Below are 13189 nucleotides of genomic sequence, written 5' to 3' on the forward strand. Positions count from 1 at the left end.
AAGAGGGATCCTCTCACTTCTGAAGGAGTCTACCGTATACCATGCAGCTGTGGACAAGTCTACATAGGGACCACCAAAAGCAGCATTGCCCAAACACGAATCAAGGAACATGAAAGGCACTGCAGACTACTTCAACCGGAGAAATCAGCCATAGCAGAGCACCTGATGAACCAACCTGGACACAGCATACTATTTGAGAACACAGAAGTGCTGGACCACTCTCACAACCACCATGTCAGACTACACAGAGAAGCCATTGAAATACACAAGCATGTGGACAATTTCAACAGAAAGGAGGAAACCATGAAAATGAACAATATCTGGCTACCAGTATTTAAAAACTCTAAAATTACAACAGCACAACAACAGAGAGGAAACAAACAAGGACATCTAATCACCTCTCAACAAAAGTTTGCTCTAGGCAATGTCAGGCCATTATATGCTAATCAAGGTGGTCAGTTGAAACATTCACAACTAGCTCCAGCAGACAAGAGTCCTTTGTCTCACCCTGGTCATTCCACAGATAAATCCTTTTTCCTAGTTCCAACAGACCTCACTACCTCTGAGGATGCTTGCCATAGATGAAGGTGAAACGTCAGGAGAGAATGCCTCTAGACCATGACCATATAGCCCGACAACAACCCAATAGCTCCCATTATTCATAACCTACTTGGCCAGCTTCTCCCGGCACCAGGACAGGGTCTCTCCCCTGATGCCAGGAGTAGGGAGAGGAAGGTGGGGACCGAGGGGGCTTTGGCACTCCCTTTGTCCTTGTCTGCCTCCTCCCTCGAACCAGGATGAGGCCAGGAGAAGAAAGGGGCAGGCGGCGGGCCAGAGGGCTTTGGAGCACCCTCGCCCACTGCCTGTTTCTTTTTCTGGACCAGGCTTCTTCCAGCATCAGGATACCAGGAGAAGGGAGAGGCAGGCGGTGGGCCAGGGGGTTTTGGAGCACCTTCGGCCCCCGCCTGTCTCCTCTCCAAGGCCAGGTTTCTCCCAGCATCAGGACGGGGTCCTGCCTCTCCTGATAGCAGGAGAAGAGAGAGGCAGGTGGAAGGCGAGGAGGTTAGAGCCACTTCACCCACTGCCTGCCTACTCTGGCCCTATTTACCTGTCCAAACGGATTCTCCCCTATGAATCATCAAGGTTGTTAAGATCTTCTGAAGGAGCCCTGCTCTCGGTCCCACCGCCTTCGCAATCGCGTTTGGTGGGGACGAGGGACAGGGCCTTTTCAGTGGTGGCCCCTCGGCTTTGGAACTCCCTCCCGATGGAGATTAGATCTGCCTCTTCCCTCCTGATGTTTAGAAAGCTGGTAAAAACAAGGCTTTGGGATACTGCATTTGCAGAATGATAACTGAGTCAATAACTGCTGACCTTTCTGGCGGATGGCGATGAATTTGTGATTCTTTTTGACGAACTGATTTTTGCTGTAACTTGTATGAATTATATGAATTGGATTTTAATGTATTTTATATTGATGATTTATAATATTTTTCTTATTGTATTGAATCTTATGTTGTTAGCCGGCCTGAGTCCTTCCTCGGAGGTCGAGAAGACCGGGTTATAAAAACCCTAAATAAATACACCTCAGGGCTGGGCTTCACACAGAATAAGAAAGGGGGGCACGGCCACTGCCATTTTTGAGCTCCCCCCCCCCCCCCCACCATATGCAGCAACCACAGATTCTCCAATCTGGATTGGAAGTTTCAGCACCCGCTCTATAAGACGACTCCCAGTGTACTCCCATGCATAAGGCTACTCCAGCGTATAAGACAACTCCCATGTATAAGACGACCCCTGACTTTTGAGAAGATTTTCTTGGGTTAGAAAGTAGTCTTATCATGCCTTTTTCCCTGCTTGAGAACCAAGGCTGCTTACAAAAACTCAAAATATGAGTAAATTCTTGTGTAAAAGTTTTAAAATATATACATTTTAAAAGGTAAAGTACAGCACGCATTAAAAGCCCTCTACTACCACATAATTTACATATACATCTCCAGCGGAACCACGTTCTCTACCTCTGGCATTGGGCAGCATCCCCACGATCCATCAGGCATCAGGCAACACGTGGACTCGTTTGGGCACTCCGACTCATGGTCTGGGCACTGGACGGCACTGAGTGTGGCCAGAGGGGATGCCACTAGAAGTTCAAACAAAAGCACACTGTTAAAACCAGAGATGTTATCATTGTGCAGCTCGATATATTTTAATTGTCATCCCCAGTTCCCTCTCTTCTATCGTGGTGTCCCAAGGTACCTTCACTCTGTATACAGGCATCTCCCTCCGCACTGCAGTGGAAGCCCAGGGGGCAACAATGGTGCCCATCAGCACAGGAAATGGCCTGTGAAAGACAGGGAAAGAGTCAGACCATTTACACTATGTAACAAAACATGAAACATTTTCTGTTCCTGTTTTGAAAGTGTTTGTTGTTGTCATTCATTTGTTCAGTCGTTTCCAACTCTTTGTGACCTTATGGACCAGCCCATGCCAGAGCTCCCTGTCGGCCGTCACCACCCCCAGCTCCTTCAAGGTCAATCCAGTCACTTCAAGGATCCCATCCATCCATCTTGCCCTTGGTCGGCCCCTCTTCCTTTTTCCTTCCACTTCCCCCAGCATTATTGTCTTCTCTAAGCTTTACTTTCTTCTCATGATGTGGCCAAAGTATTTCATCTTGGCCTCAACTATCCTTTCCTCTAGTCGGGCTTTATTTCTTGAAGTATGGACTGGTTGGATCTTCTCGCAGTCCAAGGCATTCTCAGAACTTTCCTCCAACACCACAGTTCAAAAGCATCTATCTTCCTTCGCTCAGCCTCCCCTAAAGTCCAGCTCTCACATCCATAAGTGACTATGGGGAATACCATTGCTTTAACTATGCGGCTCTTCGTTGCCAATGTGATGTCTCTACTCTTCACTATTTTATCGAGTTTGGACATTGCTCTCCTCCCAAGAAGTAAATGTCTCCTGATTTCCTGGCTGCAGTCTGCGCCTGCAGTAATCTTTGCACCTAGAAATACAAAGTCTGTCACTGTCCCCACATTTTCTCCCTATATTTCCCAGTCGTCAATCATTCTTGTTGCCATAATCTTGTTTTTTTATGTTTAGCTGCAACCCAGCTTTTGCACTTTCTTCTTTCACCTTGATTAGAAGGCTCCTCAGCTCCTCCTCGCTTTCGGCCATTGAAGTGGTGTCATCTGAATATCTAAGGTTGTTAATGTTTCTTCCAGCAATTTGAAAGTGTTACTTCCTGTTTAATTGTGCAACACCTACTTCGAAAGTAGTTGTGACACTCCAGAAATTTCCCTTATGTGGCTGCCACAAACTATGTTGAATTGGTTGAGACTGATACATTCATTAAAAAAACTATAGAAAAAATATGCTGCAGTTTAACACACTTTTCCCATGTTTTTATGATAGGACTAATTAGGAAATGACATTTATAAGCCAGGAACAAAAATTATGTTACATAGTGTAATTTGTATCTGTTGAAACAGCAACCAGCCATCCAAAAGCAGAGATGCCAACACTTCAAAGAAGTTGGCAAGCATTAGAAAATTCTGTCCCTTGTATCACTCTTACCATCATCCATCCCATGGCTCACCTCTTTCCAGGGACAGCAGGCAAAGGCAGCATCCACTGTATGCAAACAGGAGTAGTCCATAGGACACGTGCTTCCATCAGGACACACAACGTTGGAGAGCTCATTCACACTGTCTGGGGGCAACATGCGCAGGGAGGTGCTCACGAACTGTGAAGAAAACAAGATGGAGCATGGGCATAAGTGGCCAGCACTCTCCCAACAATACATCCTGAAATAGTTATTCCTTTTAGGTCCTCAAACTTTTTAAACAGAGGGCCAGGTCACAGTCCCTCAAACTTTTGGAGGGGCGGATTATAATTTGAAAAGAAAATATGAATGGATTCCTATGAACACTGCAAATATCTTATTTGTAGTGCAAAAAACACTTAAAAACAATACAATAATGAAAATGAAGAACATTTTTAACAAATATACTCTTATTAGTAGTTCAGTGGGAAGTGTGTGCCTGCTTTTGGCTGATGAGATAAGGTTGTTGTTCTTTTTTAAAAAAATATTTTTTTATTAAAGAGTTTCCTTACAGTTGTATGATTAAAAGTAAAAGGAAAATGCGGTTTTAGGACTGAAGGTAGGATAAAATAAGGGAAGGAAAAGTAGGGGAAAGGATAAAAGGGATCTGGTCCAGGACTCGTGTTGGATGTGGGAAGGGTTGGTTAGGTCTTAGGAGAGAAAAAGGGGATCTGGGAAGGGAAGGGGGTGTATAGGTTGTGAAAGGGTTTTCTGACTTCCTCAATCTTCTTCTCCCTGGTTCCAGGTTTTACATCTTCCTGTCTTCTAAAATTGCTTCTTCCTCTTCTTTTATGTCTTGTCCAGTTTTCAATGATGATAGATATTCCTCAAATAACTTCCAGTCTGTTTTTTTCATTGGTCTTCCATATGAGCCTCTTAGTACAAAGGTCAATTTATCCATATCTTTAATTTCAATAACTTTATTTATCCATTCTTCCTTTGTTGCTACTTTTCTCTGTTTCCTTTTTTTTGCAAAAATTATTCTTGCAGCAGCAGTACAATAGTCGAACAAAATATCTTTATTCTGGTCTAATTCAATTTCTTCATCTATTATTCCCCAATAGAAAATACTCTGGCTTTTTTTCTTCTCTCTTTTATTTCTTTTCTTGGCTGTTTTTCCCCTTTCTCTTTTACTCCTCTCTTACTACTATCTTTGATCACTTGTAATCTTCTTCACTTGCTCTGATTGTATATACTCACAAAATCCAATAAAAACGATTTATAAAAAAAAAGAAAGAAAGAAAATACTCCAGCTTTGACTGTATTTTTATTTTTAAAATCTTCTCACATTCTTGTTGTATCATCTTCCAAGATACTCTAATTACTGGGCATGTCCACCACGAATGATAGAAAATTCCTATTTGTGATTTGCATTTCCAGTATTTATTACAGGCATTGCCATATATTATACCTAATTTTTGTGGCGTCATATACCACCTGTAAAATATTTTGAACCAATTCTCTAGTAAGTCCGTTGCGTAAGTGTATTTGATCTTTTTTGTCCAAATTTGTTCCCATTCTTTATATTGTATCGGTCTGCCAATATTCTTTGCCCATTTAATCATGCATTCTTTTATTACTTCTGTTTCTGTAGCCCAATCTAATAACTTGTTATAAATTATTGTTATATATTTTTTCTTTTTTCTCAAAATTTGATCCCATATGTCTTCTTTGCCCATGAAACCTAATTTTTTATCTGAATTATAGTGTTCTTTAAGTTGCAAATATTGAAACCAAGATACATTTGCAAATTGGTTATTCACCTTTTCTCTTGTTTTCAGCTGTAATTCATTATCTTTCTTCAATAATACATCTTTATACGTCGGCCACTCAGTCCAACCTAATAATCTTCTTTGTCTTGCTTCTAAAGGTGATGCCCATAAAGGTGTCTTTTGATAAGGTTGTTGTTCTTGTTGTTGTGTGCTTTCAACTCATTTCAGACTTAGGTTGACCCTTTAGCGAGGGCCGGGTAAATGACCTTGGAGGGCCGTATCCAGCCCTCGGGCTTTACTTTGAGGATCCTTACTTTAGAGTATAAGTCCCAGAATCCCTAGTCAGCATGCCTACTGAATTCTGGGAAATGTAACCAAAGCCCTGATATTCACACAATCTGAAAGTCCCCAACACTTTGGTAATACCCAATGACAATCACAACAACTGACAATCACAACAAAAGAATCTAAAGGTCCCCCAGTACAATGCATCAGCAGTTGATTGCAGAGTCATGATGGAGAAACTGGATATTCTCAGAGAGGCATTCTCGCAGGTAAAATAGCAATGTTATTATTTGTGGTTCATTTTTGCTGTGCTCCTGCGCTCCTAACCCCAGCAAATGTTCTACTGATTGTTCTACTATAAGGAAAGAACAGTGTAAATCTGCAGTATGGAGGAAGATTAGATGCTTATAACAGCCATAGTTCTTTGGGTGGGTTGTAGCCATTGTCCATTAAAACGCCTATATTAATTGATCTATCAATTTGTTTTATTCTAGGTGCTGCATGTATGAGAGAGGGGGAAAAACAGAGATAAAGGACACGTTATGTTTTTTGGGAGTACAGCTCTCAGAATGCCCCCTGCTATGCTATCTGGAAGGTCCTGGGAGTTATAGTCCAAAGTCAAGATCCTCTTAGAAGAGAGTGGAATACAAAGTTCTACTACTACACTTAACTGTAAGTATTAAGTTAGTTATGTATGTGTTTTAAATGTGCTTCTATGTATTTCCAAGATGGATTCTACAGTGTATTAGAAATGCTGTGCAGAATGTTTATTCCATGAGGCTGTGATTATGTGACCTTGAGAGAAGTAAGATAAGGTTTGCTCTTGCTGGGAACAGAAGGGAGTAACCGGTCTCAGCAAGAAGAGATTAGCAGATGTGAGGAGACTTTCGTTTTGACTGGTTCCTGAATTGTAGCTCGCTGTAGTAAGACGTGTCTATTGAATGTGCTTAGTAAACTTAGTTTCTTTTGTAACTCAAAGCCTGCAGAGTCCTTATTTTGCAACACAGTGTCTGCTGATCTAGCAATCCTTCCGCTGTGCACCGCCAAACTCTGACATTAACTTGTTGGACTTTGTATATAATATTATTATAATAACTTTATTCTTATACTCCACCTCCATCTCCCCGGAGGTACTCGGGGCGGCTTACAAAGGGACAAACCCAGAGAGCACAGAGTTAAAACGTAATGCAATAAAATAAAAACAAAAACAAAACCAAATAGAAGCATATCACAATAAAACATAACAGCATGAAAAAAAGGACCATGGGAACAATAAAAGTGCTGAGTTCAGAGGGATTTCTGGTACCTAAAGTCACCAAGAGCATTGTCAAAGGCTTTCATGGCCGGAATCACTGGGTTGTTGTAGGTTTTTTCGTGCTACATGGCAATGGTCTAGAGGCATTCTCTCCTGACATTTCGCCTGCATCTGTGGCAAGCATCCTCAGAGGTAGTGAGGATGCTCACACCTCACTACCTCTGAGCATGCTTGCCATAGATGCAGGCGAAACGTCAGGAGAGAATGCCTCTAGACCATGGCCATATAGCCCGAAAAAACCTACAACAACCCAGTCACCAAGAGCATTTCAACCCCTGAAAAGTTATTTTCTCAAACTCTCAGATTTTCTCTCCAGGAAGGCTCTCTGATATTACTGAACTTCTAATATAGAATGTGTGGCTAACTTCAGGATGTCCCAGCCAATTGCTCCTCGATTTCCTTACGGGCTGCATCTCCTACAGAAATCCCTAATATGTAATTTTTTTTCTCTGCAGTCCCTCTGTTGCCATTTCAAGGACTTCAGAAGAAGACAGATGGAGTTTTGGGGTGGTTGCAGAGGCATTTTCAGGCATTTGGGAGATTTTCTCCATAGTCTCTAGGCCAGGGATTCTCAAACGACGGCCCACGGGCCACTTCCGGCCCGCCAAGGGCACTTATCTGGCCCGCAGAGGAGGAGCCCTCCCCCCCACAGTGCCCCTCCCCTGGCTGGCTCACGCTATCTGTCAGGCCCGATGGGCAGCATGAGCCAGCCAAGGGCAGCTGTTCCATGTGGCCTACTCGCGTGTAAAGCACCTCGCGAGGTGCTTTACACGTAAGTAGGCCGCGTGGTGCTGCTCCTCCCTTGGCAGGCTCATGCTGTTTATCGGGCCAATGGGCAGCATGAGCCAGCCAAGGGCAGCTGCTCCGCACGACCTACTCGCGTGTAAAGCACCTCGCGAGGTGCTTTATGCAAGTGTAGGCCACTCGGTGCTGCTCCTCCCTTGGCAGGCTCATGCTGCCCATCGGCCCCGATGGGCAGCGTGAGCCAGCCAAGGGAGGCTGCCCCAGCGCTCCATGCAGTCATGCCGGCCACATGACCTTGGAGGTGTCTACGGACAACGCCGGCTCTTCGACTTAGAAATGCAGATGAGCACCACACCCCAGAGTCAGACACGACTGGACTTCATGTCAGAGGAAAACCTTTAACTAGGAAATTTGTGGAAGATCCAGGGTGGGCGAAAGAACTCTTGTCTGTTGGAGGTAGGTATGAATGTTTCAACTGGCCACCTTGATTACCATTTCATAGCCTGACAGTTATTAGGGAGAATCCTTTGTTGAGAGGTGATTAACTGGCCCTGATTGTTTCTTGTCTGGAGTTCCCCTGTGTTTGAGTGTTGTTCTTTATTTACAGTTATAATTTTAGAGTTTTTTTAATACTGGTAGCCAGATTTTGTTCAGACTAGAAATAGGAAGATTTCCCATTCTCTTCTCCTGGAATTACTGCCTATAGAGGGCTAGAAAGAACCCCCTCTAAGGGCCCTTCCACACAGCAAAAGAAGATATGTGCAATGTGCATAGGATTTTTTTAATTGATTGAGGGACAGTGAACTGGCCCCCAATTAAAAAATTTGAGGACCCCTGCTCTAGGCAAAAATGGCTCAAAATCGTGCCAAATATGTAAAACAAATTAGGTGGGTTGGAGGTTTGGGAGAACTTGTGGGGAGCTTTTGAGTGGGATCCAAAGACTGCCTGCATACTTTGTCCACTTCTGCCAGAAATACACCTTTGATCTAATTTAAAGGCAGACTAAGTGAACCTTTGAAATCTTGTAGCTCTCAAAACTCAGCTTTCATGCAACTTCCTAGAGACACAGCTAGCAAAAATCCTATTCAAACCAAGTAAGAGGCAGAATGTTATCTGGATCAAGATATTCTTGTTTTTCAACCAAGAGACTGTTGGCTACTAATTATATCATCGATTTAGCTCATTAACCTGACCCACAGAGGAGGGCAATTTAAAGCAAAACTAGTAATTACATAGAAAACAACTATCTGGAGAAAGAGATATCTTAATTGGCCATCATTTACATCGTAATTTCAGGGCTACTTTACTAAGACATCAAAATGTGTTAGATTTATGCAACTGCAAATTAAAACATGTTCCCAGGAATAAAAAAAGTCGTAGAATAAAGCAAGTAGGATTACAATAGGGGAGTTGGCAAGTGAAAGAAATACTCTGGGAATTTCTTGACAAACTGAATCCACTTATACACTAATTTGGCTGGTTCAGGCCTAACAAGGGAGTGAATTCATGTACAAATTGATTTAAATCATTTCTCTGAAGGACTCGATTTCAGTTATTTGAATCCCATTTTAATTCCCTAGCAAGGAAGATTATACAGGGTGAGGCACCATAACTTCCCTTTTTCAAAACTTATTAAAACCTATTGTATAAATCAGAAATATTTATTTTTATTTTTTATAATGTAGGCGCATACCTAAAGTTTTGTTTTACATAGTTTTGAAGATCAAATTAAATAGGTGACATCCTCCATTCTCCATACACTGAGTAAACCGATTTCAGGCGTTTGTCATTATTCTTGCCAGCATAGCAGGCGTTGTGTTGGCAATTTCTTCCTGGATGTTGGTCTTCAAATCTTGTAGGATCCTTGGATGGTTCACATAAACACGGGATTTCAAAAAAAAAACCCATAGAAAAAAATCACAAGAGGCCAAATCTGGAGAGCGGGCCGGCCACTCCAAATCCGCTCGAAAAGTTGGCCTCAACAGCAAAAGCATGCTCCTCACTGTTCCAATGCATGATGATGACTGAACTGTGTCAGGGCAAAACTTTATATTCCCACCTCTCGAATGAGACCACTAGTGCTCCGCTACGTCTTCAACTGAGTTATGCTACCTCACCCTGTATTTAGACATCATTTTAGTAAAATGTTTAATTTACATTATATAGTAATATATGTGTTTGTATAAAGCTATTGTCCTCCCAACTCTGCTATACGCCTGAGAGACATGGACTGTCTACGGACGTCACATGCAACTTCTGGAACGATTCCATCAGCGCTGCCTCCGGAAAATCCTGCAAATCTTTTGGGAAGACAAGCAGACAAATGTCAGCATGCTGGAAGAAGCAAAGACCACCAGCATTGAAGCGATGGTCCTCCGCCATCAACTCCGCTGGATTGGCCACGTTGTCCTGATGCTCGACCACCGTCTCCCAAAGCAGCTGCTCTACTCCGAACTCAAGAACGGAAATGGAATCTTGGTGGGCAGGAAAAGAGATTTAAAGATGGGCTCAAAGCCAACCTTAAAAACTCTGGCATAGACACTGAGAATTGGGAAGCGCTCCAGCTAGAGTTCAGCTGTGACCAGCAGTGCTGTAGAATTTGAAGAGGCACGAATGGAGGGCGAAAGAGAGAAACGTGCCAAGAGGAAGGCACGTCATGCCAACCCTGACCAGGACCGCCTTCTACCTGGAAACCAATGCCCTCACTGCGGGAGAACATGCAGTTCAAGAATAGGGCTCCACAGTTACCTACGGACCCACCAGTACACTGATCTTCGAAGACTATCCTACTCAGACAACAAAGGATCACCTAAGTAAGTAAGTAAGTAAGTAAGTAAGTGTGTGTATATGTGTATAACGGTGTTCCATGCAGTCATGATGGCCACATGACCTTGGAGGTGTCTACAGGGGACAACCTTTACCATATATATATATATATATATATATATATATATATATATTCTTAAAGTTGTAGTTTCATTAGAAAGTAATCCTGAATATTCATATTGTCAATTCATCCAAAACAGAATGTCTTGCATTTATATCCAGGTTCCATTTATAACCAGTACGTTTTTCAGATTCACTCCTTCTACCCAAATTCTGGACTGACCTTCTGTATCTACTGAGGGAAGGGCAAAGCAGAGGCAAACACGCCAACACATCACGTGTACTACCTGCAGAATGGGAACGATCTGCTTATCCCCTCATCTACAAATTACCTATGTTCATAGAATAGAGCCAGGAGGCATATCATTGTTGCTCACGATAAGGTCTTTGATCTCTGGTCTTTTTAAACCTACCTTGTGTATAAGTCAAAGGGAGGTTTTAAGACCAAAATTATTCAAGCTGTAGATATGTCAGGGGTCTTCCACAATTGGAGAAAACACCAGCAATGCCTCCATGGGTCAACCATCCCCAGAGGCGGTCCTAGGTAATTTTCAATGGTAAGCAAACAGTATTTTGGCGCCCCCGCCCAACCAATCATTGATATATATTTTCTGTTCGTTGTGGGAGTTCTGTGTGCCATATTTGGTTCAATTCCATCATTGGTGGAGTTCAGAATGCTCTTTGATTGTAGGTGAACTATACATTCCAGTATCTACACTTGCCGCACTTGCTCCCTTGCCTAGCCCGCTTTGGGTCCGGAGGCGTGCCTGAAGACCCCGGCGTGTGCACCAAAAGTCACCTCTTCTCCTGACTTTCTCCTCAGCCATTGGGACCAAGAGAGAGAGAGAGAGAGAGAGAGAGAGAGAGAGAGGTGGAGATGCCCACCTTTCCTGAATGTAGTCGCAAAAACAAAGGAGGGAGCGGAAGTGGGAGATACCTCCAGCCAGAGGGGCTCTCTCTCTCTCTCTCTCTCTCTGTCTCTTGGTCCCAATGGCTGAAGAGAAAGTCAGGAGAAGAGGCGACCTTTGGTGCACACGCTGGGGTCTTCAGACACGCCTCCAGACCCGAAGCAGGCCAGGTGCAGCAGCTCCGCCCCTTGGCCCACCCGCAGATTGGGGAGAGGAGAGGAGGCGGGTGGAGCGCTGGGGGATCGGGAAAAGGAGCCGGTCATGGGGAAGGGATTGAACACGGAGAACGATTGAGCGCCGGCTCTGCTCGCTCACCCGGTGGCTGGGTGGAACAGGAACGAGAGGGGTTAGGCGAGGCTCAAGGGCCCGACCCCTTTGGGAAGAGGATCACCTGGCAGCGAAGCAAGAAAGCTGAGGCTCCCCCTGGACTGCTAGGGCTGTTGTGAGCTGAGGGGGCGCTCCTCAAGTGGCGGTCGAGGGGCATTTACAGAGGCGCCTCTGCGCCCCTGGCAAAAAAAGTGTTCTGCGACCACTTACTTTGCGTAATGGACGAGCCGCCCCTGACCATCCCTTACTGCTGCTGCAAGACTTGGTATATCCAGTAAGTATTTTAAGACCTATTTTAAGATCTGATTTAAATTTCAGAGTTCCATTTCAATTTAAAGTCTCCCTTAAATATTAAAATCTTATTTTTAAAAGTTTTAATAACATTATTGCTTCGCATCTTTGCGCCAAGAAGACTGCTTCCAGCATCACAGTCCATTGTGACCCAAATCACAACAGGTTCACAAAGCTAGTATCTTTGCTGAATGAAATTATTTTCCACTCAAAAATTAAAGTGGGGTTGAGGATCTTCAAAAACAGGTATAAATGGAAATATTTCACACATGTGCGCGTGCACACACACACACACAAATCTGAGAAGACATCTGCCTCCCCAAGTAAGATATTTTCCCCCTCTGAATTCTAAAGTTTGGTTTGAGGGTCTTGTGTATCAATTAGTGTGGGTGGGTAATAAATAAAATTATTATTTCTAGAAACTAATGTTTCCTAAAATAAATATTATTAGATGTATTTACTAGGAGAAGAAAAAAAGTTGTTATATGTATTTTTGGATAAGTGTCTTTTCAGGGATTGGCTATTTACTTACGTGTGTGGGAGAAATGCTTAACCCAGAAGATGTGTGTAATGAACTCATACCTTTTCTTTGTAGGCCGCAGCCTGGAAGTCAGTGAGCTGGCCTCCATGTTGGGAAGGCAGCTCAGGATGGCAGACATGATGGTATAGGCAGAGAGGCAAGGGGAGGAGTCAGCTAACTCCTGATTGGTTCTGACCCCAAGGGGAAGAGTTAAAGGAAAGTGTAAATAGGCTGTCATTTCTGACAGAAGAGAGAGAGAAGGATTTGATCTAGCAGAGAAGGATTTGATCTAGGAGAGAAAAGATTAGGATTTCAGACAGGGAGAAGAGCGTTTCTTAGTGAGCTAGGAATTAGACTGTTAGGGAATAATTAAAGAACAAGTGCTTCTGTATAGTTTGAATAGGGCAGTCAAAGTGAAGGCTTGTTTACTTGTATTAGGACAGAATACAAGTGGGTTTATTTCCCTAAAGTTCAGAGTAGTCCAGGGGAAACCTAGATACTCTGGTAGGCAGCCAGGGGCGGCTGGCCAAAGAAACACACTGTTACATATTACAGGATAGTGTGAGGAAAGTAGCTCATGTTAAGGAAAAGTTACTCCTT

At 43.4% G+C, this 13189-nt stretch overlaps 1 protein-coding gene across 1 annotated transcript in view; it reads right to left on the reverse strand.

The window, feature by feature from the left end:
• The window catches only part of GRN (granulin precursor), a 66785-nt gene that overhangs the window by 24452 nt on the left and 29144 nt on the right, over positions 1-13189 (reverse strand). Inside the window, exons 3-5 of the mRNA XM_060781208.2 lie at positions 3596-3742; positions 2254-2338; positions 2016-2137 (exon numbers count right to left, since the gene is read on the reverse strand). Coding sequence (XP_060637191.2) covers positions 2016-2137; positions 2254-2338; positions 3596-3742 — 354 coding nt within the window. The remainder of the gene's footprint in view (positions 1-2015; positions 2138-2253; positions 2339-3595; positions 3743-13189) is intronic.

Source organism: Anolis sagrei, chromosome 6 (genome assembly GCF_037176765.1).
Source record: "Anolis sagrei isolate rAnoSag1 chromosome 6, rAnoSag1.mat, whole genome shotgun sequence".
In the NCBI taxonomy this organism is placed as follows: domain Eukaryota; kingdom Metazoa; phylum Chordata; class Lepidosauria; order Squamata; family Dactyloidae; genus Anolis; species Anolis sagrei.